The sequence below is a fragment of the Spermophilus citellus genome, assembly GCF_964194105.1.
Source record: "Spermophilus citellus genome assembly, chromosome: 3".
Classification (NCBI taxonomy): Eukaryota; Metazoa; Chordata; class Mammalia; order Rodentia; family Sciuridae; genus Spermophilus; species Spermophilus citellus.
Genome location: NC_138184.1, coordinates 45,564,431 through 45,591,743, shown reverse-complemented (window position 1 = coordinate 45,591,743; position 27,313 = coordinate 45,564,431). Strand labels below are relative to the sequence as shown.

General features: G+C 40.7%; 1 protein-coding gene across 1 annotated transcript in view; it reads right to left on the bottom strand.

Moving 5' to 3' along the window:
• The window catches only part of DNASE1L3 (deoxyribonuclease 1L3), a 76,392-nt gene that overhangs the window by 20,215 nt on the left and 28,864 nt on the right, over positions 1-27,313 (bottom strand). The window contains exons 3-6 of the mRNA XM_081283823.1: positions 12,936-13,158; positions 6,237-6,325; positions 1,899-1,988; positions 1,237-1,349 (exon numbers count right to left, since the gene is read on the bottom strand). Coding sequence (XP_081139949.1) covers positions 1,237-1,349; positions 1,899-1,988; positions 6,237-6,325; positions 12,936-13,158 — 515 coding nt within the window. The remainder of the gene's footprint in view (positions 1-1,236; positions 1,350-1,898; positions 1,989-6,236; positions 6,326-12,935; positions 13,159-27,313) is intronic.

The window sequence follows — 27,313 nt, the reverse complement described above, 5'->3', positions numbered from 1 at the left end:
GTATGTCCTGCTAAAATATAACTCGATGGGGGCAAGGAGCTTTCCTGTCTTGCCCATGCCCTCAACATAGCCTGGCACTTAATAGGTACTGAAAATATATTTTATTCTGTGTGGTTGCAATCTTCAAACCAAATTTAATTCTTGTCTCTCCATTGAGTGCTGCATAGTGGTTAAGAACATGGGCACCTGGATGGGCTTGGATTACAATCCTGGCTCATCCACTTGAATATCTGGGTGACCTAGGAATGTGGCTGCACCTTTTTGAACCTCAGTTTTCTTAAATGTAAAGAGGAGACAATCCTAGTCCCTATTGTGAAGTGTGTTGCAAGGGTTATAGGAAGCCAACACTCAATCAGGGATCAATAATATTGTTGTCAAAGCTCAGGGTAGAAATGATTTTGATTTCCTGTCTCCTGGCAGTAGTTCATGGGTGAGTCTGCTACCTAGTGACTGCAAGGAGAGTGAAACTTTCAGCCAGGGTTCACCTTTGGTGGTCATTACTGGGACTTTTTAGACTTTTTGTACTGGGGTTTGAACCCAGGAGTACTCTACCAAGGAATACATCCCCATTCCTTTTTTAAAAATATTTTGTTTTTAGTTGTAGATGGACACAATATCTTTATTTTATTTATTTATTTTTATGTGGTGCTGAGGATCAAACCCAGTGCCTCATATGTGCTAGGGCGAGTGCTCTACCACTGAGCCACAAACCCCAGCACACTCCGAGCACTTTTTATTTTTTATTTTGAAACAGGGTCTCATTAAATTGCTTGGGGCCTCACTAAGTTGCTGAGGCTGGCTTTGAACTTGCAATTTTTCTGCCTCAGCCTCCCAAATTGCTGGGATTACAGGTATGTGCCACCTAACCTGGCTCCCTGGGGCTGTTTAAAATTAAGGAATACTGTATTTGAGAGGGACCATGGAATTGCAGCAAAAAACTTCCAGGAACCTAAATACTACATGGAAAGTAAGAATAGAATATTTATCACCGATCCTGGGAGATGAGATCCAGGTTGGGTGGTCTTGCATTTTAATATTCTGAGAAGCAATCCTAGTGCCATCAAAGTACCTTCAAGGTATCAGAAGCAACAGCACATCTTCATCTCAAGCCTAGTGTCTGCCTCCCTGAAGATGCTGCATGTGCCCCGGGAACCCTGTCCACATGGTATTCAGGTCTGCCACCCTCTCATGGGCCACTGAGGAGGTTCATGGATAAGAGGGCCCTGGGGGTCTCACCAGTGTGTGGTGACTGGAACCAAACCACAAAGGGCTCCCTGGAAAACACATCTGTATCCCCATCCTGATAGTCATGGTAGAGGTACTTCTCCTTTACAGACACCAGCTTTTCCCTAGAAGAGAGAGAGAGAAAAAAAAAAGTCTATTGTTTGCTTACTTTGAAGAAGTAGAGATTTAGGTCCCCTTAGCTTTCAGAGGAGGCTCCAGCACTGGCAGCATCTTTTGCCTGAGAACAAGGCTGAGTCAACTCTTCATATTGCCTGGGCCCTGGGGAGTTGAAGATCTGGGCTGTGCTAGTCATCTGGGACTCCCACAAGGGAGTGTTCTGACAGAAATGACTAAAGAGAAGACTATGAAGTTCAGGAGTCAGTCATGTTGGGCAACTCTGGTTTCTAGCCCCAGGCCAGGACTTGACCATGAAAAATAAAGAACTGTCCCAGGCAACCATCAAGTCAACCAACAAATTAGGTGTTAGAAAGCTGCTCATGTTTTCCAGTTTGAAGATTTAATGTTTTGTATCCATCCCAATTTTGATAGCAATTATTTTTATTGATATTGAGAATTGGTTAGAAATCAAAATCTGGTTTTGAAGAAAAATTAATTTTTGACTAAATTTGTGTTCACAGTTTTAAGTAGAACCAGACAGCATAGGTTATACTTACTTGTAGATAAAGGCATACTGTTCTTTATATGTGTTTCTTCCAAGACGAGAGCTAATCACATAGCTGTATGTAATGTCTCTCCTTGAATTTCTAGAAAACATAAAGATTTCACACTGTATCTTAAAGAATGAATATCCCCACCCACCCCAACCCCCCCAAAGAATGAACATTCTGTGCTGCACACATTCTCCTCACTCCAATCTGCCTTCATATTCCCTATGGCATTGTGTGGAAGAGCTACCGATCATTATAGCTTTTCAGTCTGATAAGAAGAGCCACCATTGAATGGAACTGTGATCTGCCAGACCTTTACAGCCTTTGTTTTTGTTTTTTTTTTTTTTTTTTTTTTTTTTTTACATTTTATTTACTTATTTGTTGTGCTGGGGGTCGAATCCAGGGCCTTGAGCATGATAGGTAAGCACTTTACCACTGAACCAAGCTATATCTTAGCCTGGCCCTTCTTTCTTTCTTTCTTTTTTTTTTTTAAAGAGAGAGTGAGAGAGGAGAGAGAGAGAGAGAGAGAGAGAGAGAGAGAGAGAGAGAGAGAGAGAATTTTTTAAAATATTTATTTCTTAGTTCTCGGCGGACACAACATCTTTGTTGTATGTGGTGCTGAGGATCGAACCCAGCAGGTTTTCTGTGGCACCCATCCTTTCTGTTGGAGTCAACCTTATCACGTGGCCTTGTCTGTGGCAGCCCCTAAGCATTCATCACATGTGAGAAAATTCTCTCCTCTGAAACTCAGGCATTTTCTCCCAAGTATGGGGACTGTGATTTCAAGTCACTCTTGTTCATGTCCTGGAGATGGGAATATAGTCATGACAGCCCATGAGCCCTACCTCTCGCCTACATCGGGGAAACTACTCCTTGTGCCTTTGTCAAACCAGCTGGTGACTCCACTTTGGGCAGAGCCTGACACAGTTTCACTCCATCTACCCACGAAAAGATCTAGGACCTGTCTACAACTGTGGCAGAGTCTCAGTGTCCATTGGGAAAGAACAGAGTGACTATTTAGAGCCAACTTGGACTCTGCAGAAATTCTGGTGCTTCAAAGACATGTTCTAAGCCAGACTCGGTAATGGGGCCTCAGGAGTGAGGATGGGTTCTCAGTTCAGAAAACTGGCTCTCTTCTGAATCCAGCCTGTCAAGGCCTGAGTTGCAAATTGTATGCAGTGACTCAGCTGTGAGGTGACTAAGGCTCTTCCTGCCTATGGAGGATAAAAAGATAGCCTCGGTGACTGTTAAGTACAGTGACAGAGTGTACTCTTAACATGCGGGAGGCCCTGGGTTCCATTTCCAGTGGGGTGGGGGGAGAGAGAGGAAAACAAAAGGGGCGAGGGGAGTCGGAATCCATGGCACAGTCAAGGCAGGTTGGGGAGCACTAGCTTGACTGTGGGGAGATGCCTGGAGTCCACCTGTACCCCACACTCCTGAAAGCTGACCGGGGCCACTCCAAGGAAGACCGAGGGGGCTAAGAACAGAGCACTGGTTTTGAGTCTAACATGATTTGGGTTAAATGTAGGCTCAACCATTTACTGTCTGGGTGACCTTGGGCAGGACTTTCCTCTTTGTGCCTCAGTTCTGTCAGCTATAAGGGAAGCAGTAATAGTATCCACTCCACTGGGTTCTCTGGGGAGTAAATGAAATAGCACACATAAACAGATTGGCAGCTGCCTGATCAGGAGTTGCGTGTGACCCCTTGGACGTCACCTGCTATTATAACTCCTTTTCATTTAGTAATTATAGACACCACTGGTACTTACTGATCATGCCTTTGTGCCTCATTTGGGGGAAATGAGGCACAAAGAAGTAATTTGCCCAAGGTTGTGGCACAGCCAAGATCAAAATCCAGGTAGTCTGAGCAAAGCATGGGCTCCTAACCCCTATGAGGTGTCTCTGTCTCTACCTTTCAAAGATCAGATCCAGAAACAGAAGACCTGGTGAGACTAAAAACGATACGCTTATCTGGACTATTTTCAGATAAGAAACTAGGGCTAGAGAAGGGTCGGGGCAAGTCTAAGAGGCCCTGTGGAAGCAAGAGAACATTCCTAATTTTCCCTTACCAGGTCTAGTGAGTCCAAATTGACCCTTCCTTGCTAAAGAACAATGTGAGTTTTCCTAACTATCAAAGTCTAATAATGGCCAGATGTTTCTGTTTGTTAAAGCACAGTTTTTGGGCTTTTATGTATATTTGAGAAATTTCATAAGAAGGGGGAGTGTAATTGGAAAACGTAGAAAAATTACTCTTAAATTGCTTATAAATTTGTACCCTAAAATAGTTACTGCCAATATTTGCTGAATTTCATTTGAATCTTGCTTTTTTAAAAACAATTGAGAGAAATCGGGTATGACGTTGCACTCCTGTAATTCCTGCAATTCAGGAGGCTGAAACAGGATGATCCCAAATTTGAGGCCAGTCCCAGCAATTTAGCAAGGTCCTAAAGAACTTAGTGAGACCCTGTCTAAAAATAAAAAATAAAAATGGCTGGGAATGTGGCTCAGTGGATAAGCACCTCTGGGTTTAATCCCTGGTACCAAACAAAACAATTGAGAGAGCATGGTACCCATTGTGTACTCTTGTTTGTTGCTTAGTTTTATTATTTATTTATAAACACACCCATTATATTAGAAGTTTTAAAAAATTAAGGCACGTCAAGCTGGAGGTGTAGCTCAATGGTAGAGCACTTGCCCAGCATACACAAGGCCCTGGGTTTGTGGATTTCAATACTATAATAAATAAACAAAAAATTAAGGAACATCAGAATCACTCAGAAGCTTGTTAAAATACATATTCTCTTTCACAGATATTCTTATCCATTGGGGTGGGGAGCATGAATATACATTTTAAACTCACTTTGGGGTGGTCACTTGGGTAGGTTTGTGTAGGTTCAGTTCTCATGGTTTGGAGAGGTGTCCTCTAAAAGCCCAAGAGTTGAAGGCTTAGTTGCCAACTTGTTGAGCTATCATTATGTATGGAACCTTTGAGAGGTGGGGCCTGGTAGGCGGAAGTTAGGACACTGGGAGCATGCCCTTGAAGGGGCTATTAGAACTCTAGTCCCTTCTCTTTTTTCTCTTTCTTTGCTCGCCTGCTGCCATGAGGTCAAAAGGCCTCCCCAACCACACATGCCCACCATCATGTTCTGCCTTACCACAGTCCCAAAAGCAATGCAGCCAACTAACCATGAGCCAAAACCTTCAAAATTGTGAGATGAAGTAAACCTTTCATCTTTATAAATTGTTTATCTCAGGTATTTGGTACAGTGATTGCAAGCTAACTAGTGAGTTGAATCTGCTACTCATTCAGAAATAATATAAACCATAAATATCAGCTAATGTCATTTAAAACTATTTGAGGAAACTACTTTTTTGTTGCTAATATTTTTTAGTTATAGATGGATGCAATAACTTAATTTATTTACTTTTTTGTGTGGTGCTGAAGATTGAACCCAGTGCCTCACACGCTAGGCAAGAGCTCTACCACTGAGCCACAACCCCAGCCCCTGTTGCTTTTATTTTTAAATTATAAAAATCAACCTGGACTGATTATAAAATATTCAAATTATACAGAAGTATTAAAAAGTAACTGTTCTCCATTCCTTAAGTGACCCATTCCTTTTCAATCACGCCCCCCTGGAGCTATTAACAGTCTGGAGCTCCCCTTCCAGTCTCTTCTGTGCTCTCCCAAACACAAATTTGCCCTTATTCGTGGAAAATATAACATGGGGTCTAGAATGGGTTGCTGTACTTACAGATCTAAACTTGGTATTTTCAATATATTTCAGCTATCTTTTCATGCTAGAATATTACTTATTTTGTAAGCATGTTCTTTTTTTTAGTACTAGGGACTGAACAGGAGGCACTTTTCTATTGAGCTATATATCCCCAGCCCTTTTTATTTTATTTTGAGCCAGTCGCACTACTGCCCAGGCTGGCCTTGAGCTTGTGATCCTCTTGCCTTAGCCTCCTGTGGAGCTGGGATTACAGGTATGTATAATCATGTCTGCCTTGTAGTAGGTGGATTTTTTTTTTAACAGTTGCATGATGTTCCAGCCTGAAAATACATAATAATTGTATTTATCTTACTTCTATTGTTAACATTCAATCTTTATAACAGGACTTCTTAGCTCAGAATCTTGTTTTCATTTCTGTATTAATTCATCACCTATTCCCCTTGTTTTATTTTATCATATTAAAGCCATCAGGTTTAGGACCATGGCTAAGAGAGTAAGAAGTCTGACCAGCACTGGCCATCTGATTTTTATGGTCAGAATAAGTGCTGGCTCTCACATCAGTTTCAGACTTCCTTCAGAACCTCTATCCCTTCCCCCTTATATTTACCCATTCAGCTTATCCATCAGCATGGGACAGATCCTATTGTTGCTGTCCTTGATTTCCATTAAGAGTATAAGGTCACAGCGTTTGATGACCTGCAGAGAGAGAATTCCCAAAGGGTTGAGACCATTTACTATAAATTATAAAACCTTTTATTAGACACTTATTGTGTTTTGAGTATTACATTAATGCTTGTTAAAATAATTTCTTCCCTGAGTTAAATGAAGGACTCTGTAAAGTCAGTGCTTTTATTAAGTTCATTTTTGAGATAGGATCTCCCTATGATGCCTAGACTAGACTTAAACTCCTGGGCTCAAGTGATCCTCCTGTCTCAGCCTCCCAAGTAGCTGGAACATAGGCACAGATACAGTTGTGCCCAGCGGGTTTTTGGTATTTTTTATTTTATTATTTTTTTTTGTATGTCAATTTTAAAGATAATGAGACTGAGGTTCAGGGAAAGTCAGATTAATTACACAGCCACCCAGTTAGAAAGTGGCCAACACAGAGTTCGAACCCAAGCAATCCAGAGCCCGTAATCATGACCCCTGTACATCCTACCTCTTGGCTTTGCTTGAATAATTCCAATAATAATGGTAACAAATACTTATGCAGCCCTTGGTAATTAAATATACCAAGCTGGGTACTACAGAAATTAAAAGATATAATGTTAAGAGTTAAAATTTATCATGAACCTACTTAGTCTCACAACAACCTTATGAAATGACTGGTTATTATTCTACTAAACAGGTGGAAAATAAGCTCAGAGTGGTTTAGTGACTACCTAAAGTCACACAGCCAGTATAGATGGGAGATTTGACCTCAGATATATAACTACAAAGTCCACCATGCTAACCTCTTAAAATAAGGCTCTGCTGTCAAAGTCTTATAGTACAGTGAGAGGGACAAATGCAAACAACTAGCAATAATGGGAGGAAAACAGAATTTGTGCTGTGGGAGGTGTTGGGGAATAGTGAATTGCTTCTGCCTAGAGAATCAGGGAAGGCTCCTAGTGGGAAGTAGCATTTGAAAAGTCCCTGATGGTGAGAAGGAATTCATTGGAAAATTAATGTAAGAGAGATCCTTCAGGTTGATCAACAGCTTTTATCCAAGGTGCAGATCAAGCTTGCACCGCTTGGTGACCTCACAGGCCTTTCTGTGTATGGGATCCTGGTGACTTGTTGCTCAAGGATAAGGCACCACTAAGGTAATTTTGTCCTCTTACCTGGCCACCAAAGAACATGAAACATGAGCATTATGTCACTGTCCCTCCATTTCCACAGCATATGCTTTAATTCTGTCTTCAAGGGGTAGAGCATGAAGAGATAGCAGCACCCTATTGTCTAGATTGCCCTGTGACCAGGGACTCAGCCTTTAAGAAGCTGGGGTTAAGAACCATCTGTGTATTGACTGAGGAGGAAGATTGTGTCCCAAGCTGGGATCCTTCTATCAGCAAGGCTTGAAATCCATGGCATTAGCTGCAAAGGGATTAACGGGCTGGGTGCCACTGGTCAAGCTACCCTGCTGGTTTAGCCACTGGCAACTGCCACATCTTTCTGGAAGACTTTAAAATGTATATTTTCTTTGATTCAGTTTTCCCACTTTGAAGAATATCATCTATTATAAGGAAATATCCACTACTTCTCTGCACCTCATCTATAAATTGGGATGAAAACAGTCCATCCTTTACAGGGTTGCTAAAGGGTTAAGTACTTAGAATTTTGAACAGCACCAGGCATGTAGGAGGCACATAATAGATTATTATGATTACTTGTGGAGATCAAAGAGGAAGCTGCACTGCAAAAAAAAAATTGGAAACAACTTAAGCATCCCCAAATAAGAAAGCATTCAATTTAAGGTGTTACAAATATCAGACAGAGCATTATGTAACATTAAGTCATGTTTTGGGACTGCAGAAATAGCTTTGTGGTAAAGTGCTTGCACCTAAGTCATGTGCAACACCCTGAGTTCAATCCCCAGTATTATAAAAAGGACATTTGGAAGCGGGGTTTGTTTGTTTCGGCTTTTGCTTTGTTTTGTTTTGCTAAAGTTGTTGGTTGGTTGGTTTGTTTTTATGCTGGGATTGAACCTAAAAGTCATCTTTTAGAAGAATAGTACCATTGCAGGGAGGAATTTGTGGGGAGGAGATGATGGCCAGATTTTATTAGGACACGACAGGTACATTCCTAACTTATTAGACAGAAGTTAAATGAGTTGTCCTATATAATGAACCTAATGCTGTGGCTGGCACACAATGAAATCTTCATAAAAGGTAATTTTTATTACTGAATCACTAAATTTTCATTGTTACCCTTTGAAGTGGTCTTGTTAATGTCCCTACTATATAGTTGGCTACTCTGAAGCTCAGTGAGTTTTTGTAATCTGAACACCAAAGGAATATGGGATAAAGGGACATCACACTTGAACCCCTTCTTGACCACTACGCTCAGAAGCCAAGGAGATCAGCACGTACTTGTGATAGCTCTTTCTCAAAGAGCAAGGTCTTTTTGGGCACAGTGGCACACATCTATAATCCTAGTGACTCAGGAGGCTGAAGCAAGAATATAAGCTCGAGGCCAGCCTCCGCAATTTAGTGAGTCCCTAAGCAACTTAGTGAAACTGTCGCAAAATAAAAGATAAAAAGGGCTGGGAATGTACCTCCGTGGTAAAGCACTGCTGGGTTCAATCCCCAGATCCCCAAAAAACAACAACAAAAAAGTCCTTTTTTATGTGACCTATTGGCATTGGTACAAAGCAAACATAGGCCATGAGTTCAGTCTCCCTTTGCTGAGAGAGAGAGAGCTCAGCCTCCAGATTTCCTGTTTACAATCCATGTGTTGCTTAACAAGCACTTCTGAGCCCCACATCTCCAGCTGTTACTAATTTCTACTTCCCTTGGCTGGTCTCCTTGGTATCTCCGAGAATATTTCTTATAGACAAGAATCTACACTGCAATGAGCAGTAGTTCAAGAGCCTATTTTCAGAATTCTTCTCAGTATGGAACCTGTAATTTCAGCCAGTGGGCCTTCATTCATCCATGTATGTATCCTCCCACTCCCACCCATCTCTCCATCTATTGGTTCATCCATCTAACTAAATTTCATTATGGGTCTGCTGTGTGTCAGAGCACATGCTAGTCCTTAATTTATTCACAAATTTATCCCCAGCTCCTGCTGTAGCATCTGGCATGAGTGAAAGAAAGACAGGAAGGAGGAGAGAGGGAGAACACTCTAGAACCAGTTGGGGCAAATTCATGAAGCACACATTATCTTTTCATTTTTAAATATTCCTTGTAGCATTGAAAAAATGGGAATTATTTCCCTATTTATTTTTTTTTTAAGAAATAATTTTGTTGGGCTGCAGATATAGCTCAGTGATAGAATTCATGCTTAGCACATGTGAAGCACTGGGTTCACTCCCCAGTACCATAAAAAAAAGTTTGTGTTGTAATTTTTTCTAATAGTAAAAAAATAATGGTGCTTTTTGTAGAAAGTCTAGAAAATTCAGAAGACCGAAGATTGTAAAAGTCACAGATGACCCGAAACCCCACCACCCAGACTTTTCTCATGATCTCTATGCTTATTTACAAGATTGCCAACATAGTGATTAACCCATTGGTTCTAACTGTGGACTTTGAGTTAAATGGCCTTGGGGTTCATGTCTTGACTCAGGGTCACCAGCTCTGTGACCTTAAGAAGTTCACCTAACCTCCCTGAAAGCCCAGATTCCTTATTTGTGAACTGGGAAAAATAATACCCTTCCTATGGGAATTAAAAGACTCCCCACAGGAATTAAAAGACATAATGTATATAAAATGCTCCACCTAGTCCCTGACACAGAGCTAGCCACACACAGCCCTTTAAATTCTCAGCAAACAGTGGTGCCATTTATCATATAGTTTTATTCTTGCCTCTCTAGACTAAAATTATATTGTAAGCATTTCTCCCACTATGATTGAATATTTAGTTTTCAAATACAGTCTTGACACATTTTCCTTACTCCAATTTCAGACCAGAGGATTAGGAAAAAAAATGTATTTCTCCTGGTTTCATCTCCTTGGGAGAAACTTGCAAGGATGAGAGCCCCAGAGCCAAGCCTTGAAACTCTTGAGATTTCCCTGACTAAAGCCAAATTCCTGACTGTTTATAGGAAAGGAGTGAGAATTTAAAGGGCTGTGTGTGGCTAGCAAGGATGGAATTGGGCAAGGGGTGTCATGATTGGGCCAGGGTAAAGGAGAAGGGACAGTCTGGAGGACTCTAGAAATATCATGGACAGAGTAAGGCTCATGAAATCATACTTCATGTCTCTAACCAGGGAGCAGCATAGCATGGTGGGGAAAACCCTGTGTTCTAGCCCTCACCTTGCCACATATGTGCTTCACAACCCTGAGCAACTTACTTTGTCTCCCTGGGCTCCTGGTGCCTTATCTATAAAATGGGCCTAACAACTAGAGTAGTTGGGAGGCTGAAATTGGATACTACCTATTAAGGGCCCAGCACATCAGAAGCACTCAGAAACCATAATTATCATGTGCAGTAAGCTCTGGGAAGAGGAAGACAGTGCCTTCCATGTCCGCTGTCCCACCTCCAGTGCCTTGGAGTGTCTGCCACATCATCTGCCTTCAATGAATATTTGTTGGATGAACAAGCTGTGCACTGTAAGGGCACAAACTGAAGAACATAAGCAGAAGCAGGTTTTCCTGGGCAGGGTGTAGCATCTGGAAAACTGCCCATGGTAGGGGAGGGCAAACCCAGATGGAGAAGACGGCCTACCTCATTCTTCAACCTCCCAGTAAAGGTGAGAATGACAATGCGGTTATGGTGAGTTATCCCCAAAGTGACAAGTCCATACGAGGAGTAGAAGAGGCATCCCAGCTTACATGGGTGAGTTATGTGACCGCATCTGACGCAGACTCTTCCCCACTGGCTATGGAAACCTAGAGAGTCACTTCATCACTCTGAGCTTCAGTTTTTTCAGTTAAAGTGGGGGAAATGCCACCTATGTCATAATATTAAATAAGAATATAACTCCTGGCCTGTAATAGGTGCCCAGTTGACAGATCCTGAAGGCAATACTATTTTGAATCCCTGGCATTTGGTTTTAATTTTGAGTGCTCTTTTAAGTGGCTCTAACAGTGCTTTAGAATGGCCTCTGTTTACAGGATGGTTTTGCAGTATTTAGGAGGGTAAGGCAGCCTTGATAAAGACTTTATACACACTTGGTAGGATACAATAGCCCAAGGGAGATGCTTTGTGTAGGAGTAGAATCACCACAGCACACACACACAAAAAAAAGCCTATAAGATTGTGGTGACATTTTCAGGGTAGAATAAGTGAACTTGGTTCCCAGGCTCCATGAGGCCATGTGTGAAGAAGTGAGGAAATAGTCAGAGTTCCCCGTTGAGCCACATGTCCTGGCTCCCACAGGCTTGGCACAACTGTCCTGTTTAAACAACGTCTAGAGGTCCCCAGGTACCATTCAAGGGACAGGGCTGACCAGGGTTGAGGACCATCAAAGGAAGAACAGAGTATGTCAACACTATCTCTCCTGACAACACAAACACTTGCCTGTGGCAGTCTATGCTGGGGGTCTTACCCCCCTGAATTCTCAACCAGCTGGTGCTGGTGCTGTAGGTGGTACAGCCTCATTTTATGGGAAAGGCCTGGAAGCTGAGGAAGGTGAAGGGACTCCAGAGCTCTTGCACCTGACAGGTGGGATCTGAACCTAGGGCTCTTTGCCCTCCCACCACACCATGGGGCCTCTGGGTTTTTTTTTGTTTTAAAATATATACATATTTACATTTTAAATATATACATATATATTTAGTTATATATGGACACAATATCTTTATTTTGTTTGTTTATTTTTATGTGGTGCTGAGGATCGAACTGAGTGCCTCACATGTGTGCAGCGAGTGCTCTGCCACTGAGCCACAGCCTCAGCCCACCTCTAGGTTTTTTAAAGCAATAACCACCACACCAGAGTCCTGGGAAACAATTTAGTCCCAGCATAAAAACAACAACAACAAAATTAACCTGTCCAACAAAGAATAAACTGACTTTAGAGAACTGTGATTTGTGGCATCTGCAAATACTGGCCATGTTACCAAGGACAGCATTATCTAAGTGCAGAGAAAGAACAGAATTGAGAGTTGGGAGGAAATCAGAAAGTATACTTCATGGATGGTCTGGAAGACCAGGCTGGGCTGGCATCCCAGCTCCCTCTCCCACTCACCAGCTGTTGGTGCTGCTTCACCTTTCTTTGTTCATCATCTCTGCATGGGGAATAATAATCCTTGCTCATGATGAAATAAAATCATGTATTTACAGTGCCTGACACAATCATTCAATAACTGGTCCTAAAATCATCCTAGCCAGTCAATCCTTTTCTGTAATTTACTACGAGCCAGATACCTGTATTAATAGGCTTTACATTTACCTGTTCAGGGGGGGCAGGCAGTGGAGTGCTCCTATGGGAGGCACTGTTATCAGCCTTGTTTTAAGATTTTAAGATGATGACAGGAGGTACTAAGAGGTGAAGAAGTGGTTATTGTGACGACTGCTATTCTTATCAATACCAATTCCAAGCCACCTGCTACCTTCACCCTGAAGGCAAAGTTTAAATTCCTTCAGAGTCTCCTAAAGTCTGAAGACAGAGGAGAGGGCATGAGGCATGTCCAGGATCCCACTGATGGGAATAGGGGCTCACCTTCACAATGACATCCATGGCATTTTGGTTTTCCTTCTTGCTTTGCCCAAAGGATCTCACGTTGAAGGAACAGAGCCTCAGGGCCAGGGAACTGTCGAGGGTGAGGAGGAGAAGCAGCAGGGTGGACAGACTCAGGGACATCCTGGCTTCAGGCTGGGTGAGAAGACAGCAGTGCTGGGAGTGCAGGCTTCCGCCACCTCCCGGCACACTTGACTTATTAAGCCTGTGGATAACAGGAATGACTGGATTCCTCTTTGCTACTTTCACTTCTCTGAGGAACTGAAGATCATGTGTTTCAATCCCCAAGGAAATGAAGATACTGGGCTAGCCTTTTAGGAGCCCCTGTTATTGTCACCTTGGTGAGAAAACTGGCATGCCTATTTTAGGCACCATCCTCTACAAAGTCACTCCTATCTAGACCAGAGCCAGCTCTGACCACTGGTTTTCTCTGCTGTGGATGCATGCTATGGACCTTTCCCTGACAGTTCATCAACTTGGAAGCAGTCTACCCAGAGGCACCTGGGGCAGAGGAGCCTTCTGGGGAACAATGAGGCAGTGGGCAGTGGGAAATCCTGCCGAGTTTTATATGAATCATTGGGATTTGGTGGCCAGCTGTCCCTAGATACACCCAGGCAGTTATTCTCTAAATACCCTGATGGGCATAAATTAAACTCAAATTATTTGAATGACATAATTTTTAAGGCAATTTTACTATGCACAACTTAACACAGTGTGTTGCCAGGGATGGCAATGCTGATCTGCTAGGATGGGCCAGTAAAATATCCTTGGACTTCAAGGACAAATAGCCTGTTTAAGCCTGATATTACTTTAATGTTTGTGGGATGTTCTTTGACCCCAAGAAAGAAAAGTTCTGCAAGAATTATAGACTTTCATCTGGGCGTAGTGGAGCACACCTGTAATACTAGTGGCTCGGGAGGCTGAGGCAGAAGGATTGCGAGTTCAAAGCCAGCCTCAGCAATGGCGAAGCACTAAACAACTCAGTGAGACCTATCTCTAAATAAAATACAAAATGGGGCTGGTAATGTGGCTCAGTGATTGAGTGCTCCCTGAATTCAATCCCCAGTACCAAAAAAAAAAAAAAAAGGCCCAAACTTTCTTAGAGTTTGGGCAGGAAGATACAAAGATCTGAAAAGCAAAGGAAATATAAATCTACCCAGGTTATATTTGTGAAGTTTGGCAAGGACAATTCTGCAAGAAAAAGATAGAGAATGAGAATAACTCAAAGCTAACCTTGGGCTCTCCAGACCATCCCTCTGAATTGGCAGGGCTGTGACTATAGCCACAGGGAAAAGCATATGAAGGTTGCAAACATGACATCAGTCAGCATTCAGAAGGCCACTCATGCCCAGGATATCTAAGAGAGAATCTGAACTGTACATGGAAGGAGACAATGGTTTTCTTGAGCTCTTGGATAAGATGAATTTCCCCACTGTTTTCAACTTCAACCTCAGGCGTTTTTGAGTCTCTGGTAAGAAGTAGCTCTCGTTAATTTAATTGGGTGGTTAAGTATCTCCCTCCATGAATGGATTTCTTCCAGCCAGAGGAAGATATAGAATTAAGTGTAAAAATGCTCAAGAGACTCAATCATAATACAAGCTTTTGCATTTAAAGATGAAATCTGGTGTACCCCTGCAATCCTAACAACTCAGGACACTGAGGCAGGAGGATTACAAGTTTGGTGCCAGCTTTGATAACTTAGTGAGACCCTGTCTCAAAATGAAATACAATGGCTGGGGATGTAGCTCAGTGGTAAAATGCTCCTGGGTTTGCTCCCTAGTGCCCACCCTCATAAAAAGGTGGAACATGTACATGTGTATTTTTTTTGTTGTTCTAATTAGTTATACATGATAGTAGAATGCATTTTGGCACATCAGACATAAATGGAGTATAGCTTCTCATTCATCTGGTTGTACATGATGTAGAGTTACATGGGTCATGTAATCATACATGCACATAGAGTAATAATGTCCAATTTGTTCTACTATCATTCCTACCACCATGCCCCCTCCCCTGCCTTCACTCCCCTCTGTCTAGTCCAAAATACCTCTATCTCTTCTCCCTGCTTATTGTAAATTAGCATCCATTTGACCTTTGGTTCTTTGGGGATTGGTTTATTTCGTTTAGCATAATATTCTCCAGTTCCATTTATTCACTGGCAAATGTCATAATTTCATTCTTCTTTAAGGATGAATAATATTCCTTTGTGTATATATACCACAGCTTCTTTATCCATTCATCTTTTGAAGAGCACCTAGGTTTGTTTCATAGCTTAGCTATTGTGATTGAGCTGCTATAAATATTGATAGGATGCTGATTTTAAGTCATTTGGGTACAAACCTAGGAGTGGGATGACAGCGTCAAATTGTGATTTCATTCCAAGTTTTCTGAGTAACCTCTATATTGCTTTCCATAATGGTTGCACCAATTTGAAGTCCAACCAGCAATGTATGAGTGTACCTTTTTCTCCACGTTGTCGCCAACATTTATGTTGCTTGTATTATTGATGATTGCCATTCTGACTGGAGTAAGATGGAATCTCTGTAGTTTTGATTTGTATTTCTCTAATTGCTAGAGATGTTGAACATTTTTTAATGTCTTTGATTGATTATCTTTCTTCTTCTGTGAAGTGTCTGTTCAGTTCCTTAGCCCATTTATTGATTGGGTTATTTGTTTTTCTGGTGTTAAGTTTTTTTGAGTTTTTTATATATCCAGGAGATTGATGGTCTATCTGAGGTGCATGAAGTAAAAAATTTTTCCCATTCTGTAGGCTCTCTCTTCACATTATTGATTGTTTCCTTTGCTGCAAGATTTTTTTAAAAAAAAATATCAGGTTATATTCTTTCTTTCTTTTGTTTTTAAGATGGACAAAATATCTTTATTTATTTTATTTATTTTTATGTGGTGCTGAGGATCGAACCCAGTGCCTCATACGTGCTAGGTGAGCACTCTACCGCTGAGCTATAACCTCAGTACCTTGGGTTATATTAATTCTTTCTTCCTTCCTTCCTTCCTTTATTTATTTTTATGTGGTGCTGATGATTGAACCCAATGCCTTACACATGAAGGCAAGCACTCTACCACTGAGCCACAACCCCAGTCCCGAAAAGAAGCTTTTTAGTTTGATTCCATCCCATTTGTTGATTCTTGATTTTTTTTCTTGCACTTTAGGAGTCTTGCTAAGAAAGTCAGTTCCTAAACTGACATGGGCCTACTTTTTCCTTCTGTTAATTGCATTGTCTCTGTTCTAGTGCCTAAGTCTTTGATCTACGTTGAGTTGATTTTTGTGCTGGGCAAGAGGGGTTTAATTTCATTTTGCTACATATGGATTTACGTTTTGCCACCACCTTTTATTGAAGAGGCTATTTTTTTCTCCAATGAATGTTTTTGGTGCCTTTGTCTAGTATGAGCTAACTGTATTTATGTGGGTTTGTTTCTGTACCTTCTATTCTGTTCCCTGGTCTACTTATCTGTTTTGGTGCTAATACCATGCCATTTGTGTTACTATGGCTCTGTAGTATAATTTAAGTTCTGGTATTGTGATGCCTCCTGCTTCATTTTTCTTGCTAAGGATTGCTTTGGCTATTCTGGGTCTCTTATTTTTCCAAATGAATTTTATGATTACTTTTTCTATTTCTAGAATAATGTCATTGGGATTTTAATAGGAATTGTATTAGATCTGTATAACAGTTTTGGTAGTATGGCCATTTTGACAATGTTAATTTTGCCTATTCAAGAGCATAGGAAATCTATCCATCTTCTAAGATTTTCTTTAATTTCTTTCTTTAGTGTTCTGTAGTTTTCTTTGTAGAGGTTTTTCACTTCTTTTGTTAGATTGATTCCCAAATATTTTATTTGAGACTATTGTGAATGGTGTGTTTTCCTGATTTCTCTTTCAGTGACTTCATCACTGAAATATAGGAATGCATTTTATTTATGGGGGTGTTAATTTTATATCCTGCTACTTTTCTGAATTCACTTATTAGTTCTAGAACAATTCTGGTGGAATTTTGGGGATCTTATAAATATAGAATTATGCTATCAGCAAATAGTGATAGTTTGAGTTCTTCTTTTCCTATTTGTACATGTGTATCTTAAGAACTTATATAACATCTGAGAAATTTTTGGCCTGTTAAGTTGACAATTTTGAAATACAATATAAAGTGTGCAATTAGGTGGATGAATTATTAGATTTGTGACATTTATTTATTTTTAATTTTTATTTGTTTTTTTGGGGGGGGATTGAACTCAGGGGTACTCAACCACTGAACCCCATCCTTAGTTTTATTTTGTATTTTATGTAGAGACAGGGTCTAACTGAGTAGCTTAGCACCTCATTTTTTTTTTGCTGAGGCTAACTTTGAACTCTCAATTCTTTTGTCTCAGCCTCACAAGCTAGTGGGATAATAGGTGTGTACCTCACACCTGGCTAGATTTGTGACTTTTTAAGTTGGAACCTTGCCAAGTTTATGTACAGATCTGAAACATTTTTAAGGACTTTGGTTAGTACTATCTTTGCAGATTAATTTATTAGACTTAGACATATTTAGTACCAAAAAAAGGTGACTTTTAAACACTTGTTAGCTCAAACAATTGAAAAACTTTAAAAAGTAAGAAAGATAGGCCATATTAAATCTGTAAAAGAAATTTTGAGTGTTTGTAAATAGGTCCAAAACTGCTTGAAAGTAATTGTTTAAGTTATGGGGTTTAGGGTTTCCAGATTTAGCAAATAAAAACACAAAATGGTATATAGATTAAAATTTTAGATAATTTAATTTTTGTTTGTTTGTTTGTTTTTGCACTGGGGATTGAACTCAGGGGCACTCGATCACTGATCCACATCCCTGGCCCTATATTTTTATTTTGTTTAGAGGCAGGGTCTCACTGAGATACTCAGTGCCTTGCCTTGCTGAGGCTGGCTTTGAACTCACAATCCTCTTGCCTTAACCTCTAGAGCCTCTGGGATTACAGGAGTGTGCCACCATGCGCAGCTAGATAATTTAAATTTAATTGGACGATTTCTATTTTACTTCAGAGTTTTAGTTGGACTCATAAAAATAATAAGAACTTTTGTAAGCTAAACCTACAAGTGTGGCATTTGGTAAGAGTACTGACAGAAGCTGAGGTTGCAGCTCCATTTCATCTCACCGTGGGCTCAGTAAATCATAATCACCTTCCACGCACTTTACTTGGGATATCTTTTAGAATTCCTGGGTGTGAGTGCCTGAAATGCTGACTGTTCTATGTTTGCAGTGCAAGTGCACTTTGCCCTGTATTTATGGCTACAGCCCCAGTCACTTGCTTCAGGGGAGTGGTCTGGAAATCCCAAGGCTAGCTTGGAGTTATTCTTACAGAATTTTCCACAAAGACAACCTGATTAGATTTTTCATTTCTTTTGCTGTTCAAAACTTTCTCTCTTCCTGCCCAAATCTTTAACAGTCATTGTAGAAGTAGTTCCTAGCATCAAAAAACAAGCTAACCTGGGCTGAGGTGCTTAGTCAATTGAGGTTTTACATCCATTCCCAGTACTATACTAAATAAGTGAATAATTAATTAGCTAACCTGTAGGATAAAGAGAGTCAACTAATTAGTTTTTGAATTCTTAACTAATAATTTGAATATTAATTTGAAAAATTAAGTCAACCTTTAGAAGATGCCCTTGAGGACTTAAAAAATTGACATAAACAGCCTGAAGAGGTGGATACAATTTTGTACTTGGCACACTAACTGCATAAAATTAAACTTTAAAAAAAAAGGTACCTGGATTCTAGAGAAAATCCTGAGTCAAATTTAACTGAATCCAACTCAGTGCAGGTGCTGTGTCCAGAGCTTTCTGTGTTTCAAGTCACCCAATACTCATCCAGTGCCAAGGATACAAAGCTTCTGCAAGACAGAACTGGGATTTGAACTCAGTCCCTCTAACTCACACCGGCCTTCTCCCACCCCAAGCTAGGTTTCTCAGAACCATCTACACTGTGGAGTGAGAGGCTGTGGGAAGGAGCTGAAAGGGGGACTTCCACTTTTGACTATATGAGCTTGTATATTGTTTGACTTTTTTTTTTTTTTTTTACAAACACATGTACTTTAGTCATTGAAGAGAAAGAAGCAAGTGCTAAATGCTTTTCATACTAACTATGCCCATGCAAACACACATTTCTGTCTCCGGGTGCCACAGAGTCAAAGGAAGTTCCTGCTCTCAGGAGTCACTGAGAAGGTGGAGGCCTAAATGTGTCTCTGCTCCAGTTAAAATTCTTCAGAGGCTCTTATTATAGAAAGACTGAGAGAAAGTTTTGAACAGGGTAGTCCTGGGGGCCCAGGGAGAGAGGAGCCCTTCCCCCTGCTCTGAAGTTGGGTCCTAGTGCTGGGACTCGGGGTTCCTTGACAGCTGAGAACCTGGGAGGAAAGTTAGACACTGGCCTGACCCTCACAGACCATTCTAGGCTCTCCTTACTTCTGTCATTTAGTGGCTGTGCATGACATTTCCTGCTGCATGTACTTTCAAACACTAGTGTGCAGGATGCTCATGGAATAAAGGATAAATATGTATCGCTCCTTTCAAGAGACTTACAATGCCTATTAGTGCATCAAATGTTCTGAGATGACCTGTAATTTTTTAAAAGTTGCTTAAATGAGTTGAAACAGGATGTTCCAAATTTATTGTCCTTCTACTTCCCCTTTCCCCCCAACGGGGCTAGTGGAGGTTAACCCAGGACCTCACACATGCTAGCGAGTGCTCTACCCCTGAGACACATCACCAGTCCTATTGTACTTTTTTCTTCAAGATGGCTTTGAATATTTTGAGCAACATCCACCTTGGGAAATATGTTTGATTGTGCAGGGTTAATCAGATCCCCTCAAAGCCTCAAGCTCTTGTTCTTGTTGGTAAGTCTTATGCATGTTAGGTGAAGGGGCAGAAATGAGGGCTGAGAGTTAAGACACATGACCCCAAACATCACCAGCAGCCACAGCCATTTGCCCAGGCCCTGGTGGACAGGGTACCTTGGAATCTGAGGAAGATACAGAGTCCAGGAGGAGCAAAAGTGTCACCTGCTGAATCATTCAAAAGCAGCAAAGAAACAGGAAAGTCCTCACTACTAGCAGGGATGGGCCATGTGATCCAAACAGGTGTCTCCAGTGACGGGTGCTGCCCTCTGTCTAATGATGAGTGAGCCCCAGCAATAATCTCATAATGCATGCAGATTGCTCCATGGTCACGTTTCACAACCAGCTTGTGGCACTGGGTGAGGAAGGTGCATTATTTAAGGTTGTGTAATTGGGACAACTTCACCTTTGTATGAGGGTTTTCAGTTCATGAAACAGGCTCTGGATTTCAACCTCACACAGCATCTTTTTTTTTTTTTTTTTTTTAAAGAGAGAGTGAGACAGGAGAGAGAGTGAGAGAGAGAATTTTTAATATTTATTTTTTAGTTCTCGGCGGACACAACATCTTTGTTGGTATGTGGTGCTGAGGATCCAACCCGGGCCGCACGCATGCCAGGCGAGCGCGCTACCGCTTGAGCCACATCCCCAAGCCCACACAGCATCTTTTATATGGGACTATGCCTGAACCTCAAGAGGGACATTCTCTGAAGGGCAGGCCTGAATGTGTCTCTGCTCCAGTTAAAATTCTTCAGAGGCTCTTATTATAGAAAAACTAAGCTCCTTAATGGGGCCCCTACCTACCCACATTGTCAAGGCTATGTGCTCTACTCCTTCCCCACTTCCTTTCCCAGTGCCTCCCTTCACACTGCCCAGCTTTCAGTTCCCACATCAGGGCCTTTGCTTAGTTATCTCCTACCTGCAGTGCTGTACGTGTCTTCTGTTTTCACTTGTTGGCTTTAAGTTGTTCCCTCAGTAGCCTTCCTGGCCCCCTTAGCTCATCAGGGTCTTCCCTCCTCTTATTCTATTTTATGGCACCCAGGTCTTCTGCTGCCTGGCATGTATCATGATGTATCATTGTGTGTGTGTGTGTGTGTGTGTGTGTGTGTGTGTGTGTGTGTATGTATATGTTTCCTTGCCTAATGTCTTATCTCCCTGCTAGGTAGCTCTGGGGGGTGGTGGTGGTAGAGAAACCTCCATGTGTCTATGCTGACCAGAACAGGTTGGGAACGTAGCAGATGCTCACTAAATCATTGTTGAACGCAAGATATAATGCTCTGACTTCAGAACCCAGGTTCTTGCCAGGTTGTCTGCAAGCCATCATGGGCTGTGTGTGTGAGCTATGCACATTTGAGTTTATGAGGGTACTGGCCTGACGTCACTGTCTAATTGGGCTGTTCGATGTATGTGTGCCTTTCCTCTCGCTCTGCCTGTGATCCCACACAGCACCTGAGATGGGCATGACTTGCCAGGATGTCAGTCAATCTGCTGACCACAAGACATCACTAAACAAGACTCCACCCTTTGAAACCCAATCCCTTGCCTTATTTGGGTGGAACTTTCTCGAATGTCTCTTCCTCAATAAACAGAAGGTTTAGGATGTGCTTGCTCTCTTGCTCCTGCCAGCATTGGAGCTGACCTTTGGGTCACTGAGCCATCATGCCTTAGAAACGTATGTTCATGTGATGCGTGGTTTCTTCGCCATTTTTTTAGTTGTTGATACAGCCAGCTCCTTTGAACCCAGCTGATATTGCCAGTCTGGCCAGCTGGTGATACTAGGCATGGTGGTATATGCCTGTAATCTCAGCTACTAGGGAGACTGAGGCAAGGAGAATTATAAGTTCAAGGACAGCCTGGGCAATTTAGTGAGATTATTTCTAGAAAAAATAAAATAAAAAGACTTGGGTGTAGCTTAGTGGTGGAACACCCCTGGATTCAATCCCTATACTGGATAAAAAAAATGAGCCCAAGTTCTCCACCACCACATAGGTGCTGAGCCAGAGGAACTCAGCTTCCCTGAGTAAGGAGAGGGAACCTGCCACACGCACCACAAAAGGCAACAGTGACAACAGCCACAATAGTGCCTCCTTTTATGGAGCTCTCATTGCCAATTCTGGCCCTAACTCCCTGATTCAAGAGTAGAGCATAGAGCAGACTTCTCACCGTTGGCCCTACTGACATCTTGGTTCCTGCTACAGCTTGAATCTGGAATGTCCTCAAAGGTCCACGTGTTAAAGCTTAGTCCTTAGCTTGCAGCTATTAGTAGGTGGTGGAAACTTTAGGAGGTGGGGTCTGATGGGAGGTTGTAGTCTCTGGGGCTGTGCCCTCAAAAGGAACTGTAGGATCCATCACTTCCTCTTTCTTCTTTGCACCTCAGTGAGGAGATGAGCAGCTTTGTTCCACTACATGGTCCTACCATGATGTGCTGCTTCACCACAGGCTCAAAAGCAACACAGCTAACTGCCCAGGGGCTAACCCCGACCCCCAGATTGTGAACCAAAATAAACCTTTTCTCTTTATAGATTGATTATCTCAGGTGTTTGTTATAGTGATGGAAAACTTACAAATGCAGGGCTAGGTAATTCTTTGTTGTAGAGGTTGACCTTAGTATAGGATGTATAATGGGATTCCTGGTAACTACCCACTAGTTTCCAGTATATCCCTCAGTTGAGACTACCAAAAATGTCTTCAGATGTGGATAAATGCTTCCCAGGAGGGCAGGAATCATTCTATGTTGAGAATGTTGGTTTGGAGGTTAAAGCATGTGTGATTCTATTTACTGGCTGTTTGACCTTGGAAAAACAACTAAACTTCTCTGGGTCCATTTCCTCGCCTTTAAAATGGTAGAACTTGTGAAGATTTAGCCAGTTGATAATTAAAGGGCAGATTCAGCACAGTGCCTGGCCTTTTGTGGTACTCAGTCAGGTTGATATTCTGTCTTCAGAATAAATTGTGCTACTTCCATTTTGTAGATGAAGACTTGGAAATCATCCTGGATGGCTATGAAGTGATGTCATAGGCAGGCATTTGGTTCTTAGGACTAACTCCTTTTGCAAGGCTTTTCTTTATAGGTGGAAAAGGGCCCATGTAACTTCAGACTTCATCTGACCAAGTGCAGGCCCAGAGCTGGTGGTGTTGCAATGAACAGATGGATAGATCTGTCAGTACAGAAACAAAACCTAAGGGAGTGACAACTCAGTAGTCAAGGTCAATAATCTCATGTAATATTTTGTAGAAATAAAAATCAGTGCAGAAAAAAATCCACGATGAATAGGGTATATACATCTTAAATAAAGACACCATTCGACCCTGCCCTTAGACTTGACAGAGTCTCATTCACCTTGCTCTGATCCTGCTTCTGGGATTTTGCAGATCTGTGAAAAGCAGCCAGAGTCCAAGCTTGCTGCTGCTAGAGTAGGAGATGGGGAGACCGCGCCCTCTTATGGCCAGTGGGAGCACTGCTCCTCTCCATGGCACAGGGCTCGCCTTTCTCATCCCCTAAAGGCAGCATCTCAGCACTACAACAATTGGAGAGAGATTCTCCAAAAAGTAATCACGTTTATTTAGAAATGGCAGAACACTGCTCTGAGAATATGTGTGCCATAGTAAACATGGGCATGCTCAAAGAGGCTGAGGCAAGGGGAAGTTTTTCAAGGTAAAATGAGGGGATTGGATTACAGAAGATTTTTTTGAAAAATTATTTTGAAACAATAATCCTTAATCACAAGGCCACTAACAAAGGTGGCACCAAGTCTGAGAGATAGTTGAGCAGATAGTTGGAGGACAGACATCCTTACAGAAGTATTTTTGCATGCCAATCTATTCTCCATGACTATCTTCTCCTTCTAGCTCAGCCTGCCTCATCTTGCTCTACTCTGTCCCAATGTCCATTCTACTTTTGACTCTTTGGATTGTTCCCAGATACTTTAGGGTTTCTGGCAATACATGACTAATTTTTATTTTATTTTTGGTACTGGGGATTGAGCTTGGGGCACTTGACCATTGAGCCACATCCCCAGCCGTATTTTGTATTTTATTTAGAGACAGGGTCTCACTAAGTTGCTTAGCGCCTTGCTCTTTTTTGCTAAGGCTGGCTTTGAACTTGAGATCCTCCTGCCTCAGCCTCCCAAGCCACTGGGATTACAGGCGTGCGCCACAGCACCCAGATACATGACTAATCTTGATTGTTCCTGCTCCTGACCCTGTTGGGACTCTAGAACTCTTTATCCCCAGAACCTCAATCTAAGCACCAGGACCACTATCTGAAGGGTGACTGTGGCCCATTATTATGAATACATAACCCTAGTTGCGCATGACCTTAGCAGCTCAGAGAAGAGAGGACATGGGAAAAAAATGAGGATGTGTTATCCATGAGATGAATTAGGAGCATCAGAAAGCATCATGACTGGGCTGGGGATGTGGCTCAAGCGGTAGCGCGCTCACCTGGCATGCGTGCGGCCCCAGTTTGCACCACATACAAACAAAGATGTTGTGTCCACCGAAAACTAAAAAAAAAAATAAAATAAAAAAATAAAAAAAAATTCTCTCTCTCTCTCTCTTTAAAAAAAAAGTGAAAACGTCATTATTAAAAAAAAACCGAAAGCATCATGACTTAATTAGCATAAGTTAGCATGAATCTATATATGAATATGAGTATACATGAATACATATATGAATGTGAGTATGAATATATATCAACACAAAAATGAATACATAAATAATATGTGAATATTAATATATATTGATATTTACATATATGAATATGAACATGAATATATGTATTGATATGAATATATAGGAATATGTATATATGTGTGTGTGTGCGCGCATGTGTGCGCATGTGGGGGTGTGTGTGTGTGTGTGTGTGTGTGTGTATGAGGGGCATGTATTCCTGTGCCCGCCCCTTCAGGGAAGTAGATTCCAGTGCTGTCTGTTCAGTATGGAGAATGGGTCAATGTGCCCTCCACTACTTGAGGAGAGGAGATCTCCATGCCCTCCTCCCCATGAAGGGAGTAGGTCCCAGTCTGGAAAGTCACTCTCTGTGTCCTTCACCCAATGAGGAGTTTAGATCTCCATGTTTTCCACTAGTGAGTGGAGTAGAATGATGCATATTCCACCCAATGAGGAGAGTTAATCTCTGTACACTTGATCTGATGTGCTCCTATTCCAGTTCAACCCTCAAAGTACAAAATAGGAGAAGACATCTATATATGACTATGTATATGAATATATATGAGTATATATGAATATGAATAACTATATATAATATATATGAGTATACATATGAATATATACATATGAAGAATTATACCCCTGTGCCTTCCACTCAGTATGAGGAATGGATCACTGTGCCTTCTGCTAGATGAGGGGTGTTGATATCTATGCCCTCTGCCCCATAATAGGAGTAGGTCCTGGTTGGGGGAGTAGGACCCTGTTCTCAGACATTTTCATGTACAGATACATATTTGTGAGCAATTCATATTTTTTGTATGTGTACATGTACACATTCATGTCCATGCACATATTCATATTTATGCATGCAGACATGTACATTTTCATATTCATGTACACGTACATTTTCTTATTCAGGCACATATTCAATTTCTTGTACAGGAACATGTCCATTCACATATTCAGATTTATGTACATGTATACCTTCATATTAATGTATGTGTAAATGTACATATTCATACCATATCTATATATGTTTACATATTCATACACAATTTCATATTCACACATTTGTACATGCTCATATTCATGAACATAAATATTAATATGCATATCAATTTTTTGTGTACATGAAATTGAATGTGTGCATGAATATGTGCACATATATAATATTTATATTTATACATATATTCATATTCCTATATACATTCATATACCTGTATGTATACATGTACAGATATATGTATGTGCACATGTACATATGTATTCATGTATGCATACACATTCATATGTACCTAGTCATATTTATGTACCTGTACATTACATTCATATTGCTATTCATAAACATTCATATTAATATGCCTATTCATATATACACATGCATATATTCATATACATATACCTGAACATATTTGTGCAATTATTTATGTTCATATTCTTCTTCAGATTCATATTCCTTCTTGAACATTTTCATATTCATACTTATTCATTCTTATTGATTTTATCTCTATAGAGATTTCATCTCTAGAGCTGGGAATAGAGTTAGTGATGTTGAGTAAATGAATCATGTTTAGTAATGCTGTAATTGTATAGATGTATGGATAATAATATCATTGTTTGATTCTAACTATTCAATATGTATTTTGGGGTGACTCTGGTTAGTGGAGGAAGGTCTCCTAGGGATAAGAGTACAATGAGAATTATCAAAATTAGTAGAGGGAACTATTTTATATACTAGATAATGACAGGGTGGTAGTTTTTTGTTATAATTAAATAACATAAATATATTGATTGTAAGAATAATATAGATAAATATAGTTAATGTGGGATTAACTATAATAACATATTATTCAATCTATATGGGCGATTGATGTATATGCTAAATTTTGGTTTAGTCCTCCTCAGCCCCCTAATATAATAGATAAGACTGCTATTGCTATTATTAGGGAAAAGTTAATTGATGGCGCAATTTGAAATATGATTGAGACTGGAGCAATTTTTTGTCATGTTAATAGGACTAGACGTGATATTAGTGAATTCATTGAGTAACTTCAGGCACTCATAGATGAAATGGGACTAATCCTATTTTTATTGATAAGACTGTGACAAATATTAGGTATGAAATTTGGTTGGAAATATTAAAGTTCACTGTCCTGTATTTATAAAAAGAATAATTATGGCTATTAAGATTATTGTTGCAGTGACTTGAATTAGAAAGTATTTTGATGCTCATCTGTGGGCTGCAAATTTGCTTTATTAATTAGAATAGGAATAATAGCTAATATGCTTATTTCCAGTCCTACTCAGATGAGTAGTCAGTGGGAACTAAAAAGTTGAATGAGTGTTCCTGAGAATAAAGTAAAATAAATGGTAGGTGAAGTTAAGGGATTAATTAATATGGGAAGGATATAAACCAACATTTTTAGGGTATGAGCTTGATAGCTTATTTAGCTGACCTTATTAGTAGGACATGGTGTATAGGGTAGCACGAAGAATTTTGGGTTCTTATGTTAGGTCACATATGGTTTTAGAAATAGGAGGGCTCAAACTTCTATTATTTACTCTATCAAAGTAACTCTTTTATCAGACATATTTCTTTAAGTTTGAGGGGGAACACATGCTATAATAATAGGTAGGGACATATGTTATTTGCATAAGACTAGTGTTAGGGGTAAAAGTTTTTTATAATAAGAGTATGAGTTAATCATATCAGAATCATGGATATGATACTTGAATTCATAAAAATATTGAAGTCAGGATTAAGATTTTTATAACAAAACTAAATGTAAAAGTTTCAAAGATTCATGGGT